The 17409-nt window shown below is 42.3% G+C and overlaps 1 protein-coding gene across 1 annotated transcript; it reads right to left on the bottom strand.

Annotated features, from left to right (window-relative positions):
• Positions 1-148: 148 nt before the first annotated feature.
• Positions 149-16291, bottom strand: Fasn1 (Fatty acid synthase 1). The gene is made up of 10 exons (XM_071715767.1): positions 16046-16291; positions 10010-10177; positions 9567-9920; positions 6053-9225; positions 5103-5571; positions 4640-5003; positions 3064-4550; positions 1898-2835; positions 1260-1496; positions 149-776 (listed from the first exon to the last, which is right to left on the bottom strand). The coding sequence occupies exons 2-10, from the start codon at positions 10116-10118 to the stop codon at positions 675-677; spliced, it is 7233 nt and encodes a 2410-aa protein (XP_071571868.1). The 5' UTR covers positions 10119-10177; positions 16046-16291; the 3' UTR covers positions 149-674.
• Positions 16292-17409: the final 1118 nt, after the last annotated feature.

Below are 17409 nucleotides of genomic sequence, written 5' to 3'. Positions count from 1 at the left end.
ATTGTACTTATATTGTGTTATATAATGAAAGGCTCTAAATAATTAAAAGCCCACTTAAAACTAAAGTATCTATATATTAATTAAAAGGAAGGAAGTAATAAAAATCGATTTTTTAAATATATAGGATAATTATTAATATACATATAAATAAATAGTAATGCTATATATTCACCATTAATACAAATTAAATAATATAGATATTTAATTCGCCCACTTTGGGAATCACAAACATTCTTATACATAATATATCCTAAAACAAGATCTTAAACTTAAAAATTACAAAAATTTGTGTATTTTATTTAAATAAAGGGTAACGTACAGTTATCATATTAAGAAGCTGATTTCGTTTTATCCTAGTGTCTTTCTCATTTTGTACGATTCAACTGCTTACAAACGCAATTTTAAACCTATAATATTCAAGTATGATGAATTATATACGAAAAGGATCTTGCAAATTACTAATCACGTCAATCTATACAGCATATAACTTTTCAGTTACATTGGAGCAATATAGTATGCCGTATTTGCAATATTGCAATTTTAGATATAAGATATATATGTACAATGTTTTTGCAACTTCTCTATATTATGGAAAATATTAAGTTCTATCAGCAACACGGCATATATGCCACGTAATCATTCTCAAATATAATAAAACTTTGTTCTTCCGCAAGCTACGCTCGCAAGAGACTTGCGACCTTCTTTGCACTTTCTCCTAGCAACATTGTCCTATGATTACCGGACACCTCTTCTATTCTTATGGGTTGTGTGCAAATCTGAAAAGAAAAAAGGGTAAAGAATATATGCAATGTTAAAAATATAAGCTACTAAAATCTATACGAATAGTGGCGAGATTAAAATAAAATTTATCAGCTTGAAATAAAGTTCATGTCTACTAAACATACAGATAAAATTAAGTTTTTAATTTTTATTTTTAGATGCACACGTGCGCGATAACGTTGTAGATACTATCCTAGATATACTAATATTTGAAAATTTTTAATTCATCAATTTTCTATTTTTGAATGTAGCTATTATGTTACAATACTCAACAAATATATTTGATTAAAATTAAATTAAAAATTAAATTAAAACATTAAAAGTGTGTGCGTGTGTGTGATCATCTAACTTCTAATTTACAATTATTAATTTACAATTCATTTACAACCCTATAACAAAATAACTATAAAAAGAAAAGCAACATTGAAAATATTGAAGAAATTTAATAAAACAAGGAACAAAGAAGATAAATTTCTTACATTTGATAAATCATAATCCTTTTCTAGATGCAGAAAGTTTTCTGCAGCTTTAATCAGTGTGACCGGTCCCTTGATCTTTTTATTCGGATTATAGAATACAGCAGCTGCCAATTTTTTGAATAAAAGATATCCGGCAATCTTTAGATCATCCTGTGTAAATGGCGTGTCGCCTATCACTTCTATCATCTTGTCAAACATCTCCATATCTGATTTACTCTGCTTCAAAACGTCATACGCCTGAAATAAAGCATCGCAAATTGAATCTAAATCAGGTATTTAAATTATATGGTATATCTCAATTATTGTTGCTCAGATCGTCTGATTTATGATAATGAATTATTCTAATATTATTAAAGTTGCTAACGACTGATTAAGATTTTAAAAATGTGCTAGAAGTTCAATAATTATTATGATATAATTTATTGCGAAATTTCAAAGAGATAAAAAAAAACATTAATTATTTACGTAAACAATAAACACCCGTTATGTTATAATAATTTCACTTTTGTTTGCATTCTAATAAGACTCAACGTGTGCTTTAGATATTTCTCATTACTCGTGCTTTTCCCTATTTCCTTATTTCATTTCAAGGTACAAGAAGATGAATAGAAAGGATAGGATAGGTTTGTGATACTTACTTGAATGAAATTTATTTTCTTATTAAGTTGTATGCTGAAATATGCCAGCGCTTTCATACAGCCTTCGGAAGTAATATTTTCCATCTCATCTAGTTTGCCAATCATATCACATTGCTGTCGCACGAATGCCAACGAACCATCGATTAGACTCAGAACCACCTTTTCTCCAGTGGCTTCCAATTGCAAAGTCATCTCGATGGCGACGCAAGTTCCATACGAGTATGCTGCCAAGTGGTATGGTCCTTTTTTCTGAACTTTTCTAATGGTATTCACATAGAATTCAGCCAACTCCGGTATCGTTTCATGAGGCGCCTGCTCAATGCTCTGCAGACCCCATAACGGCCTTTCGAGTTCGCTGGCCACATATTCTAGCGATTTAACGAGACCCTCGATACCGTGAACGACGAATAACGTCGGTCCGTTGGAATTCTTTGTTTTCAAGCGAACGAGCGCCTCTTTAGGCAGCACTTCGTTGCTCGGCCACTGCATCAGCAGCATGTTGATCGAAACGTTTGAGTCTGCAGTAGTGGTCGCATCCACGGCGAGAGGTTGCTGCTCTTTCACTATCTCACCACTAGTCGAAGATAATTCTTGCAATTTGGCAAAGGTTAAACCACGGATCTCTTGAGCCGACAATATGATGTCGTAGTTCCTCTCGAGAGTCTGTTTGATTTCCGTGCCCATCAGCGAGTCCATACCCAAGTCGGCCAAGTTATTATTGGGATTAATCGAATTAGCATCTTTAATGCCTAGGATATTGGCAATGGTTGCGATGAGGTTAGCCTTGTTGCCGTCATCGGCTTTATGTTTTTCAGCTAACACCGAGGAAGCCAACACCGGATGCGGTTGTTGAAGGAATATATCCATTGTCGCGAGACAACTCGACATGTGTTGTGGTAGAGTACCGCCCACTTCGGTGTCGTTATCTCCCATCGTTTCTGAAATAATAACAATAGGAGAAAAACATAAGAGAAACTGTGATCATGAAATGTACTAAGTATTCATACATTAAATCTAGAACAATGGTATGCAAAATGTGCATACGTATCATTCATAATACTTTATTATTATTGTTTTATATAATCGTGTTTATAAGGGGCGTATAAAATAAAGGCGTGAATAAGTCAAGATTCAAGTTTACAAAACTCATTTCATACATATATTACCTATAATTAAGCCAACATCTCCGATGGCACCCCATTGAATGGCGAGACCGGGTAAACCATTAGCCTGCCTCTCTTCCATCAGTCTCTCCATGGTCGAATTTGCGAGACCGTAGTTGGTTTGACCCATATTGCCGCGACCGCACGACACGGACGAGAACACCACAAAGTAATCTAACGATGGGCAGACCTTTCTCGATACCGCATCTAAATTCCTTGTAACATTGACTTTCGGCAAAATGACCGTTTTGAAATCGGCCTCTTCCAAGTTTTCGATCAGAGCATCGCGTAACACAGCTGCCAGATTGAATATACCGCCTACCGGAGCCAGCCGGTTGCTTTCTTGGATTAAGCGCTCAGCACCCGATAATGTCGTAACATCCCCCGTGAAGACGACGACTTTTACGCCGCTTTCGCGCCAGCGACGCGCGCACAATGCCTGGTAACCAGTGCGTATGCCTGAGCGCGACACGAGAACGATGAATTTGGCGCCGCGGGCGATCATCCAATTGGCCAATTCTAACCCAAACCCACCGAGACCGCCGACCAGGACGTACGACTTCTCCGGATTTATGTAAGTACGTGGGATCGCGGCCACTGTCTTCGGCGTTGCTGATACACGCTTCTTCGGTTCCTCATCACGGATCTTCACTAGTACTTTGCCGATGTGCTTGCCCGTCGCCATGAATCTAAATCCCTGCTCGAGCTGTTGCTCCGAAAACACGGTCGATTGGAGCGGACGTATCGCGCCATTCTTGATTCCCTTCGAAACGTGGTTCACCAATTCCTTTTTCACCGCGTTGTCTTCTCCGAACAGCGCATCCAACAATATACCGTGGAAAGACGTATTCTTCAAAAACATTGACATCCCTACGCGGCTGTCATTCGACAAATCGTACTTGCCGATCTCAAGGAAACGGCCACCGAACGCCAGGCACCGAATGCCAGCTTGCAATTTCTCCTCTGCCAGTGAATTCAGCACGACGTCGACTCCACGTCCCTGAGTCTCGGCACGTATTAGCTGTTCGAAACTCGTATCTCGGGAATTGCCGATGTGCCTGTCGGTCAACTGTGGGAATATTTTCTTGAGATATTCTCTCTTTTCCAGCGTGCCGACGGTAGTAAAGACGGTACAACCAGCGTGCAGAGCAATGGCGATCGCTGCTTGACCGACGCCGCCTGTACCAGCGTGGATTAACACGCTTTCGCCTGCTTTCAATCGACCTCGTATAAACAGAGCGTAGTAACTAGTCGCGTAAGCGACAGGTATCGTCGCCGCCTGTTCCAACGTCCACTTGTCAGGTACCTCCCAAAGGAAATCAAGATCCGCGACCACAGTGGTCGCCAACCCTTTAGCTTCGACTATGCCCATCACGCGACGACCGTCGGTGTCTCTCCCGGAAAATTCAAGTCCCAATATACATTCTTCCGTAGCCATATTATTTGGCAGGGCGTCCGGTGGTAATTTGCCACTCGCCAACATGATATCCCTGTCGTTCATATAATTTATATCTATTTGTCACGTCTTCATTATCTAAAGTATCATGTATCAATAAAACAATACTCATTGACAACTTACCTAAAGTTTAATGGAGCATAGTATACGCTGCAAAATTTCATATTGGGAAAATTGTCAGAACGGTAGTAACTTAACGGTCCTTCGATCCATCTCAAGCTGCTGAGGTCTCCTCTTGTCAATGTGTTTACATAGGCGTGCTCCACTTGTAGGGAAGACACGTCGCTCGGTTGATCCAATGGCAAGTGTCGATAACAGCCCCATTGTCCTCCTTTTAGCACATTGGCCATTAATCCTTTGTCCAACTGTTCGACGTAAGACCGCACGGATAAACCAAACTTGGGAGCGTTCTTGTCCTGGATAAAGACATAACGCGCATTTGCACCGCCTGTCTCGCGTCGTATACAAGTCATGAGTCCGACCAAGCCTACAAATAAAAAAAAAACGAGAAATTTCTTCTGTTCCTCATACAGGGCAGTTAAAGAGAGTTTGAGAAACTTTGAGATAATTTTTCCTGTAATATTACCAAGCGTTTCTTCGCCTTGAGATACAAGAAGCACTTCTTGATCTTCGCCGTCAGATTTCTTCAGTGCTGCTTTTACATCTTCCAGCCACGAGAGATATTTCTCTGTGATTTGTATTACTATCGGTTCCCTGCTTTTCTGCCGCTTCTTCAGCAACAAGTAAGTCTTTCCTATGGGATCGATTTGTTTTCCGGCCAATGTTAGATCCGTTTCCTTCAACGCGGTCTTCAAATTCAGTTGCGCAGCGGTCTCCTCCAGAAGCATGAAACAACCAGGTTTTAAGGCAGCCACCAAGTTTTTGAGAACGGTATAAGATTGATTGGACAGAACGTCCGCCGCTATGACAAAGTGCACATCCTGAGCGGGAGGTGCTTTATTCACGTCTTGTGTTACGATGTCAGCGTTCACGTTCATTTGGCTCAAACTCGCCGTGTAATTGTCGGCAGAAACTGCGACCACTTGTAAATCAATCTGGAACAAACAAAGCGATTTTATGATAATTTTAAATACTGAAGAGAAGAAGAGCAAAAAAAGCAATTACAAATAGGAATAAACTATGATTGTCGATAATCGATCGTGACATGCCTCTTTTTTCACTTGTAAGTTCACATGCTTCTTAAAACTGTATATAATACAAATATATTATACAAGAAACGAGTAAAACAGTTTAGTAAAACAAAATACGTTGTTTCAAATGGCACAAACTTCTCCCTTCTAATCATTTATTTCTAAAGCTTCTATCCAATTCTTAACACATTGTGACAATGTAATTTATTAAAGTGTAATGTGCTGAATAAATAGCTGAGTGATAGAATAGTCGTCTGTCAAAGAAGAGAGTTTGATTTCTAGATTTGTTGCCACTCTCCGTACACGACACTAAGAATTTTGGATGGAAAAATATTCCACCTTGAGCGAAACAATTTATTAAAATTCTGCCGTTAAAAACACTTACGATAGGCGCGCCCAGTTCGCCATGGAAAATGTCAAGAATAAGCGGCGCCAAGAGAGCTTCGGCAGCTCGTTCGCCTGCAACTTCCACGGTCTTCAATTTCAATGCCATCATGTTTTCGCACATAATTTGCAAGAGTACAGTGAGCGCGTGCACTTTTCCTCTCATTGGATCCTCTACCAGACTGTGTGAATTTTCATAGGGCACGAAAGTGTAGCGTTCGTATTTAGGATCGGCTTGAGTCTGCTGTCGACGAGGCGCCAAGGAAGATTTCAATCCTCTGAGCTCGACACCACCCGATTTAATGATATCGATGTTCTTGTAATGATACACTGGTAAACCACCATCTTCTGGTAATTCTTCCACCAGTCGTTTGTGAAGAACGGGGTTGATCGCGGCGTACTGGAGACGCGACGGTAAATACATTAGCTTGTGGCTGGTGGACACTATGCTTAACTGAAGCATAGTGTCTATGTACGGAATCCATTGATTGAACCAGTAAAGTTCGCCGGCAACGCCGTAGTTATCGCAAGATTTGATTCCTTGGAAGATATCGCGATACTCGTATCCGCGCAGCCTCAGTTCCTTGTAAATGTCTTTGGTAGTTAACGGCAAAGTCTCCTCATTGGTAGGCGGTACTGGTGGTGGCGGCAGTTTCAGCTGATCCTTCTCGATAGTCTCGGACACGCGGACGTTTCCGCTAACGACAATCGCGTCGGTCTCGCAGATCTCAAAATCGCCCGTTCCCTTGAAAATAGTTATCGAGAATTTCACCGTTCCCTCCTTCGGCATAATAGTGGCTCGCTGAAACCGCACGTTCTCGAACACTACCGGCAATCGTTCAAACTCGACGCCGCGCAGTTTCGCCAAAGTTTTCCACACCAGTAAAATATAGCCAGTGGCTGGGAAAAGGACTCGTCCGTCTATCTGGTGCCCCGCTAGATACGCGTCTGTTTCTTTTGACAGATCAATTTGGACGACGCACTCTCCCGAGCTGTCCGATGTCCGTTTGAAAACAGCCACATCCCACGCGGTAGAGTGATCCCACCTGACCAGGGGCCCGATCATCGGTGTTCCGCGACCGACGGGGAAACTCATCGGCGGATACAATTTGGAAACATCAGGTTGCGCACCGGCCATATACAGCTTGCCCACGTTAGACAGCAGAAAGGCCAGATTGTCCGAATGGTCCCGCTTGTGGAGGCCGACATTGGTCACCGTTGGTGGTAACGATCTGCGCAAGATTGCCTGTAGCAAGCAGTGCGGCGCGATCTCGATCGTTATCGCGTTCTCTGGGACATGCGCGATCGCCTCCTGGAAGAGCACAGGCGACAACAAATTGTTGACGTGATACGCGGCGGAGCTAAGCTGCGCGAGCGGACTGCCCCATGCAGCCTCGGGGACGGAGCTGGAGATCCATCTGGCCGACCTCTGCTTTGGACTCGGGATGATTTTCTCGAGCGAAGCGCGTAGCCTAGGCCCGGCCGGGGCGATGTATTTACTGTGGAAAGCGGAGCCGGAACTGTTGACCAACTTGACGAAGATATCTTTGCTCTTCAGCACCGGTACGAATTTGTGTATAGACTCAATCGGACCGGAAATAGTGATCGAGTCGGCGGAGTTGTGACAAGCTGGAGTGATATCGGGCGGGCAAATTTTTTTGGCCTCCTCCCAGCTCAAACCAACTGCCGCCATGGCGCCTGGTTCCAACTTGGAGTCTATAATCGCTTTGCCTCTACTGTAAGCCGCTAAAACAGTCTGCTCCGCGGTAAATGCGCCGTCAGCATAAGCACAACCCAATTCTCCAACAGAATGTCCGATTATGCCGTCCGGATGTATGCCTATCGACGTTAAAACGTCCACGAGGGCGACCTGCATAGCCGCGATAGACACGAAGGCATCCATCACGTTCCCGTACGTTTCGTCCGTAGCGTTCATGATGATATTCATAAGGTCGATGCCGTGGGGCGCCAATGCATCCGCGCATCGTCGCAAACTACGTTGAAAAGTTTCAATGCCGAACAATTGACGACCCATGCCTGGCCATTGCGTGCCCATGCCGGAAAATATGAACCAAATGGGGCGCCTCTCGTTATAGCTCGCTACCTCGGCCATTTCCCGCGCACCATCGACGCCGAGTATCTCGTAGCCGCGAATCTTGTGACCGGGGATGTCGTTATTGTGCATTATGTGTAACAGCGAAAGAAACTCGTCGTCTTTACGATGCTCTTTCGCTTTATCCAGCAAGGTGTGCACAGCTTCTTCCGTTCGACCTGACACAGCGACCAATTTGGGCGACAATTCGGCGATGTTTAATAATGGTGACAATTTTGGTTTTGGATTGCTGCGCAGAACGACATGCGCGTTTGCGCCGCCGAAGCCGAACGAGTTGACGCCTACGAGACCACCGTGGAACGGTGTGGCCTTGTCGACCACTCGAATGCGCCCCTCGTTTAAGGCAGGAATGTTCGGATTCGGAGTATCAAAGTGCAAATTCGCGGGTATCACGCCCGCTTCCATCGCGACTAGCACTTTGGCGATCGAGCACAGTCCACTGGCCGGCTCTGAGTGACCCATGTTGGATTTGACCGAGCCAATCAGCAAAGGAGTCTTCCTATTTTTGCAGAACAGTTTGTCGATGGAATTGATTTCCTCTGGATCACCTACTTTGGTACCGGTACCATGGGCCTCCAGGTAAACCACGTCTGCGGGATTAATTCCCGCTTCGCTGTAGACCTCGCGCATCAATCGATTCTGCATTTCACCATTGGGATACGTGATACCTTGAGATTTGTAGCCGTCGGTGTTTGTTTTCGTGTGAATCACCGTGGCGTATACTCTGCGCGCATCCTTCGCCTTTTGCAAGTATATCCCCACCACCGCCTCGGCCCTCACGTAACCGTCACCTGAAGCGTCGAACGCTTTGCACTTGCCATCCTGGGCCAGCATATTCAGTTTGTGAAATTGAAGCGAGGTCGCCGGTCTTAATACGAGATTCAATCCACCGACGATCGCAGCATCGCACTCGCCGTTGCGCATTGCGGCCACTGCCTGATGCATGCTGTACAAGGCCGAGGAACAAGCCGTGTCCACCGCGTAACTAGGTCCACTGAAGTCGAAACAGAAGGAGACTCTGTTGGCGAACATCGATTTCGAACACCCGAGCAATCCGTATCCTGCAAGCAGATGCAAGTTTCTCGGTTTATTCTCATTGTCAGCAGATATATCGTATATAACTTCTCTCGCGTATACAATAACAGATATTTATGACAAATAGCAAAATATGAACAACGATTATTCGCACGTAAAATTGTGCATCCATTATATGCGCATATATATATATATTTATATATAATTATATTCATTTATATTCTATATATATAATTATATTCATTTTCTTATCTTTAGGCAAGATCGTTGGATTCAGCGAATATCTTGCCTCGCGGTAGGTAGAAAACGTAAAAATACTTGAATTGACTGAGGAGACATTCGGTATTATTTTTCATAATGGACGAACCATTTATGGTATCCATATCTCTCATATAAAAGTCATCCGTTTCCGAACAAGAGACACCGATGAACACCCCGGTACGCGATCCTCTCACGGTCGAGGGATTGACGCCAGCGTCAACTATCGCCTCGTACGTGACTTCTAACATCATGCGAAGCTGCGGGTCCATTACGTGTGCCTGCTTGGGATGTACCCCGAAAAAAGAGGCGTCGAAGTTGCTGAGGTCCTTGAGCTTGGCAGACCTGTGCGGTATCCCGTGGGCGTCCGCTGACCAACGGCGATCGTCACCAGTGACCATGTCCATTTCTTTCATCAGATTCTCCTTAAACTCCTCGATATTGGACGACTCCGGCAGACGGCCTGGAAAAAAAACGTTTATTTGTTCAATGCGTTACGCTCCCATAACGATGCAGCCAGCCGTGCTGTGGCCATTCGCGACTGACAATTACCTGATATGCCCGTAATGACGATGTCACTATCGACGGAATACGGCACTCCATTTCCGATCGCGGACTCCCGCGTCACGGGACTGTTGACACTTTCAAATTGAGCAGGCATCTTGCCGAAGAGGATCGTTAATCGTTATCCAACTCTTTTCGCTCCGTACGGATCTCTATCTGCAAAGATAAAACCAACTCGAGTTTTTACGTTTGTCGACACATCTAGTTGATCTACGTAAGGAAGAGGCACATTTGAAGGATACTAGAGCATATTTAAACAAACCGAACAAACAATAGATCTTTTTTCAATATTTTTTGCAGTTTTTCTTCCAAGAAATGCGCGAGTACAGCTTTAAATTAAAATATTCTTTTACTTGAGGAAAAAACAACATTTTTTTAGAAATTATCCATTTCTCACGATTTTGATCACTTTTTCTCAGGTTTAAAAGAAGACGTTCAAATCAATCAATTTGACTTAATGTCGATGAGTTTACAAAATGTTGTTGTCGATGTTTCGAGAGAACTTAATGCCATTCCAACCCCAGGAATAAATGTTAGGAATCATTTACGCTTATCCGTTACGTTGAAATCTTAACGCTCTGGAATCTCGTTTAACCGTCTCTTTGAACGCGCTCGGTCCACGAGCGATTATACTACACGCGATTACCTTCAATTGACATATAACATACTTAATTGAGTAATCTCAATAGAGTTTCTAGATAAATCAACTTTGCTTGACGAATGTTCGCAGGATCGTCGCTCTTTCTTGAAAAATCTGTCAATTATCTTTCTCAAAATTCGAGGTCAGGTACGTATTGTATTATTATTGCACGAACGATCATTCAACTCACGTCATTTCTAGCTAATTAATTGAAGATACATTGCTACGATAATGACCTATTTCATTTTCAAATATCGCAACGTCATACTTTGCACGAGAGAAATACGTTATATTTTATTTCAACATATATTTCGACATATTTCACGAATTGTTTACTTTTCGACAATATTACCTTTTTTATTACTTTTATATGAAATTATATAAGACAAATCGCGAGAGACGTATCTCGAGCAAGAGATACCAAAATATCAGACATTTACGAAAATTTGAAACGTGCCGTTTCGAACTATCCTGATAAGAGGAGTTATCGTATACCCGACCGTAACCCGCGACCCGCGGCACGATATTCGGTTACGATATATTCGATTACGATATTCGTTTCGTCAATCACATACTCCGGAACGTGTTACTGTCGACACAACATGGAGTTTCAGGAGTCAGCAAATGTCACGCGTACGTACAATTCGTAAAAATCCCTTGATATTCGATCGCAAGTCCGTTTTTCGACAACTTTTGCAGATATTTCTCATATCGTACTTGTGGTCGCCCCAACGCAACGTCATACACCTATTTCTCGTTACATGAGACTGTTTGTAAAAACTAAAAACGTTGAGTAAAGTCAATCCAACGTTTTCTACGTATTGCATCGAACTGGTGCGGTGATAAGATTGGATCTATCCACATTATCATGCGACATAAAATGGAGAATATTCTTCGAAAAAAATTACTGATTATTTTATACTCTAAACATTTAAATCAATCTCTTTTGATGTATTTACATATACTAGAAATTGTGGACTTTAAGTATCAAAAAAAAGCTCCTATTTAATCATTATGATAAAAAAAAGAAAAATTTTGAATCAGATAGTATACGGTAGTTACTAAACCGGATTATGAACCGTCGCGGCGTCGTGTGGTCGTGTAAACGTATTCATAGAGTCGTTACAATGACGTTGTCGGAAAAAAACTCGTTGCATCATGGAATTTCAAGCTGGTTATTAAGTTGGCACAACTATTATGTGGCACACGGTTAAACAAAATACATAGACGCAGACATAGACATAAATTTTTGGCTTTGTGCAGGATTGCCTTATTTACGATTTTTATTCACTTTAGCCGATTCAATAAAAAGAGTGGCTGTATCGACTTAAATTGATAGTTGGCACAGTCATAAAAAGAAAATCTAAATATTCTAAATATAAAAAGTAAAAACATATTTCTCTAATGCTATTTTCTTGCTAATTAGTTGCTCCATTGCTAAGTTGATCGCAATATTCTTGATTCAGAAAAATCATCTTCCAACCACCCTGAGAGCTAGCACAACGCCATAAAACATTAATTTCAACGAATATCTCAATAGATTACGTCTTTGTGATCTTGTCATCTTCTGAGTAAACCCGATTTTCTTGTTCCATCCTTAACCGTCAAAACTCTACTCTTATAGCTATTCTGCGCCAGCACAACACTTTAACTTTACAAATTGAATGAAAATCTCGATAGATTACATCTTTCAGATTTTATCGCTCGACATTTTTTCCCCTGTAGCTGTACCAATTATAAATCTAAGTTGACACGGCCACTATTTTTATCGAGTCAACTAAAGAAGTAAAATTGTGGCTAAGGCAACAAAAAAGTAACAAAAAAAGCAAAAAAAATTATGCTCGTTTCGTTCGATCGTGCGACAGTGTCTGCAGCACAAGAACATGCACGTTAACGCTCGTAACACGTTGCGTTAAATACTGGCCATGAACTTATAAGCCGTATGTAAATTTTTAGACAGATTACGCACAAAGAAATCGGTAACGAAACGTGTTACGAATAATCTTGTGCGGAGAGCCTCAAAATAGATTTAAGTTCAAGTAGGAAGGTCGAGTGCGTTATTGCGTTATCGCATTATCGCAAAACTCGCACGACTGGCGATGCGCCAGTAACCGTGAATTCAATTCAGTTCAATTCAATTCAATTCTCCCTGTCGCGATTATTACGCGTACCTACGTTACGTCGAGTGTTTGCTAATTAGACGTTTGCGGCGCGGCGCGGCGCGGCAAAGACAACGACAACGGGGACAATTTTTCCGAGAGAGAGCTTTCCGCTACCTTCGAAAACAGTATCCGTAACAGTCAGCGTCTAGACGCGATTGAACATGCAGGCTGAACATGCGCAGGCGCGTGAATAGTGACTAGGCCTCGTCACATTCATTATAGCTGTTTATTAACTGTCAAGGGAAAAGGACCGTTTTCAGGACATTTTACAAGTGCGCTAAAGCAATTTCAAATGTTTTTTTCATCCAAATAGCTTGTTCTTTGAAAATGGCACGCAAGATTTCTCAGCGTGTCATTTCTCGCCTCTGACGTCACGATTTAACATGATCGCAGCGAGTACATGAGTACCCAGAAGCCCTAAGCCCTAAGCTAGACCGATGTTAATCCTGGTGACTCTGTCTTTCTTAATTATGTATAGGTATATTTAAATACTGCATTCAAGTATTCAAGATCGCGCACTCAAGTGCAAGTAATTGCCTATTTGATAGAGCACTGAAGGGCACTTTACTTGCGTGCAAAACAGTACGGATGATGATAAGAAACTGTGATGAGCGTTGCCTCTTCATCGCACTTGCATTGTACTTGACATTAACTTGACGTTATTCTGATTCACATGAGTTTCCTCGCACATGTCTATTCCATACAATGATATAAAATAATGCTGTCTATTTGCAGACGCAAAATACAAATATTTGTTAAGTGTAAAGTAGGTAGCGGCAAGTAATAATGTTAGGTAAATTAAGAGTACACTGAGAAAAAAAATTTGTTAATCCGAAAAAATATTTAGTCCGATACGTGCAACTAAACACGTTAGTTCGTTAACTAAACATTAGTTGTTTCAACAATTATTAAGTTGCACTAAAAAAGGTATAGTACATTCGTGTCAACCGCATCCAAATTTTTTAATCAAGAATTAATTCAATTCAAACTAATTAAAATGTTTAGCTGCACGTATCGGACTAAATATTCTTTCGGATTAACAAATTTTTTTTCTCAGTATAGCGATTTGTAGAAGATATGACACGACACGACACGACGTTATCTTAATTCGTATCTCAATTCAGTATTGCGAAATTATCAGATTCTTTAGTTCTTTTCAAATGTGTATTAAGAAATTGTTACGAAAATGTTATGTTTTGACATACTCGAAGGCATTGTTTATCGATAGATGTGCCATATTGTACATGTACATTATTATGAAATTACATTATTTAGCGAAAAATCGAGAGAGACGATATACAAAAATCTATTGTATGTATATATTGTATACATATTTGAATATTTCATAAAGACACTCAAGTATACTAATAATTATGTTCCTAGCGTGTCTCAATATCGGAATAATCGGAACAGCAGCTTTAATGTCACCAAATGAGCTCTTTTACAAGTCCGCGTTAACATATTGTAAATGACGGATTTTAAAGTCATCGCGCATGCAGGCAGAGGTCAATTCTTGCGCTTCCTTATCCCGTCGCATTAATCGTCGCTCGGTTAATTGATCAATCATTTAAGCTTCATTAGAGACGCACGTTCAGCACCGCTTACACCCACGCATTCGCGACAGGTGCGTGCGATTGTAATTAGTAATTGAGAAATATCACAGTAATTGTATTCTTGGTTCTTGGAACGAGAGAAAAGTAGTGCAATAGTAAATATTAATTATATAGTGTATAGTGTAAAAGGAAATGGCAATCTCTCGATTTTAAATAAGATCTTTGTCGTAATTTTCAAACGTAATTTTCATAACTGACAATGAATAAAGGAAGAAAATTTTTTTACGCACTTGCACGGCTAAAATAAAAGAGAAAAATTTTCGCCGCGAAACTAGCTTTATCGTTCCTGTCGAGCTAGTGAAGCTTGAGTTTTTAGTTGGATACTTTTTTCTACGTATTCGCGCATCAGGCTTTCGCTATTCGTCATACGACGCGAGTGTCTATAAGAGTCACCTACTGTTAGTGAGTTCGCAATCGCAGGTTCGCAGGTACAGTTTGACATCATACTTGTTAGAACTATATACATTGTGACGCAATCGGCAATACAAACACAAACATAACGTCGCGGTCGTCTATTTCGATAATCTTTAAGTATATAAGAAACGAAAAACGTCCGAGGATGGATTTCTTTCTACAAATACACGCGAATACGCGCGAATATTCGCTACTGTTTACCATTCACATAAATACTGTGGCGCTCTCGTGACTCGCGTAAAACTGAACGCATGTGTTTGTTTCGCTCCTCGCTCTTCGCACTATAGTGCGCTAGATCGTTCCGTTAGAAATTCGTACGCGTATAGCCGTATACACCTGTAGACTCGTAGCTCGTACTGCTCGTACTGCTCGTACTGCTCGTACTGCTCGTAGCTTGTAGTGCAGTCTGTGGCCTGTGCAGTTTGTTACCTCGGAAACTTTCGTTTCTCTCTTTTACGCTTCGGGGGTTTAGTCACTTTACGTTTCGTTGCCTCTATTTACATGTATTACATACTATTATACATATACTATATATGTGTAATACATATGTATTACACACGTGCGTACATGCTTATCCAGTCATTAGCATCTGCCCGATCTGCCGTACCTATAAGTCTCACTCATGTCATGCAACGCATTACGGTAGTCGGTAAGACACCCATCACTCTGACACTCCTGAAAGAGATACGCAATCTATTCTTGTATAATATGCTTATGTATTTGTTAATTTGAGATACTCTTTTCACATAGTATTTAATTTTTTAGATTCGGAGGATTTCTGAAGGAGTGTTTACACGATTTTGTAAACCTTGTGGACAACATAATTGGGAAAGGATTTTTCATATTTTCTTTAGAGAATGTTTCTAAGACAATTATAAAAATAAATTTGAGATAATTATAAAAGTACATTCATTGATCCAAAACCTTTTTACACGTAGGATCTCTCAAATAGGTCTGATATATACATATCCGCGGTATATCTTAATTTCGCCAAGTATTGCGCGTATTGCGAGTTGCGAGTATTGCGAATTGCGACGGGCTTCGCAGCGGTTCTTTCTTCGGTAATTCGGTTGGCCGGCAAGCGGTTTTAGCGGATACGACCGATTCCTAGTCGCACTACTCCGAATTCCGAATGTCCGAAAGTCCGAATACTCCGATATCGATCGCGCGGTCGCGCGGTCGCGCGGAAACTCACCTGGCTGAACGGTCTCGTCTCGTCTCGTGGACGTCGTGGACGTCGTGGACGAGCAATCCCGGGAAAAGTCAAGTTGGAGCGGAACGAAGGACTGGCGTTGCTCGTTGAGCCTTAGTCGTTGCGGTCTTTCGAATGACCGCGCGGAGCTCTCTTCCACGGCGAGGGTGACGCGAGTGGCTCTCTCTCTCCAGAGAGACAACCGGGAAGTCGGGCGATCAAACTGAGGACTGACTGGCATCTACCTCACCAGCATCTTATTATTGAATCGCACAGTCTCCGTGGTCTGACATCAGACCATGTGGCGACGACCAATCGGAGCGCGGCTCCGGCGAACGCATGCGCGCCCACCGCCCGGTGCCCGGTCACCGCGGCACCGGTGTGCGCCGCGCCGCGCGCCGTGCCGCCGTGCCGCCGTGTGCGGTGCGGTGTGCCGCATCCGCGCGCGCGTGTGCGACGACGACGACGACGTCCTGTCTATGATTTTCCGTCACGAGCAGGATCGTGTTTCGGCTGACCCGCCGACACCCGCCGTCGCCCGCCGCTAGCCACTTTACTTGACGGCTGACGCGATTCCACGCGGCGGCGTGCGTGCAGCGTGGTGGCGTGGCGTGGTGCGTCTGGTGCGAGATCGCGACATTCGCGTGAGCACGCGTTTGTCACATGCCGCATGCCGCAGCGTCGCAACTCTTTCACGTTCTTTCGTTTCGCCGACCGCGTTATCGGGGGGATGATAAGGCGTTACCGGCGCGTGGCGGCGCGGCGCAGTCACCGACCACCGCACCGTTTTGAAACACGTCAAGTGGAAAGAATCGATCGTTGCAATGTCGACGATGCGCAATGATTTTATGCGTTCCAGCTTCCAGCTATTAATATTATTGTTAAAATGTATAGCGGCTGCTAATACGATAGGCGCGCGCGCGCGCGCGCGCGCGTAATAATAGCGTAGTGGAGAATCGATAATATAATTATAGATGTACTGATCTTCGTTCGGAGAGATCGCCTTCAAAAAAGGAATAATAAGATACGTTTGTGTCTGACATATATGATGTGTGTCCATTGAAATTATAGAAACTCGAATTAATACGTTATAACTATTCGTGTTTTTTTCGTCAATCTTATATGTCTGCACACTTTTTAACGAAATGTTGCATGTTGCGTCACGCTGACTACGAAATAAGTGAATCGATTCCGTTAACCGATCGTCGTTGTCGGATTCGGGATTCGTGAATTAACGCGGATGTAAACACGGATGGTTAAGTTGGATTTTCAATTAACTCAGGGCCGGTTGTTCCAACCTTTTGGTAAACTAACTAATAGTTAAATCATATATTATATGTCTTTAATTTGTTTATCCTTTACATTAG

This window comes from Temnothorax nylanderi, unplaced genomic scaffold (genome assembly GCF_030848795.1).
Source record: "Temnothorax nylanderi isolate EJ_2023f unplaced genomic scaffold, tnyl_v1.0 TNYL_tig0171_pilon, whole genome shotgun sequence".
Classification (NCBI taxonomy): Eukaryota; Metazoa; Arthropoda; class Insecta; order Hymenoptera; family Formicidae; genus Temnothorax; species Temnothorax nylanderi.
This window is presented reverse-complemented; position numbering and strand designations above follow the sequence as displayed.

Excerpts from the sequence above, each read along its gene's own strand:
- Fasn1 (XM_071715767.1), bottom strand. The coding sequence starts at position 10,118 with ATGCCTGCTCAATTTGAAAGTGTCAACAGTCCCGTGACGCGGGAGTCC. Across the intron at positions 4,551-4,639 it reads TATGCTCCATTAAACTTTAG|GGATATCATGTTGGCGAGTG; the intron begins GTAAGTTGTCAA and ends TATGAACGACAG. Across the intron at positions 2,836-3,063 it reads AGATGTTGGCTTAATTATAG|AAACGATGGGAGATAACGAC; the intron begins GTAATATATGTA and ends TTATTATTTCAG.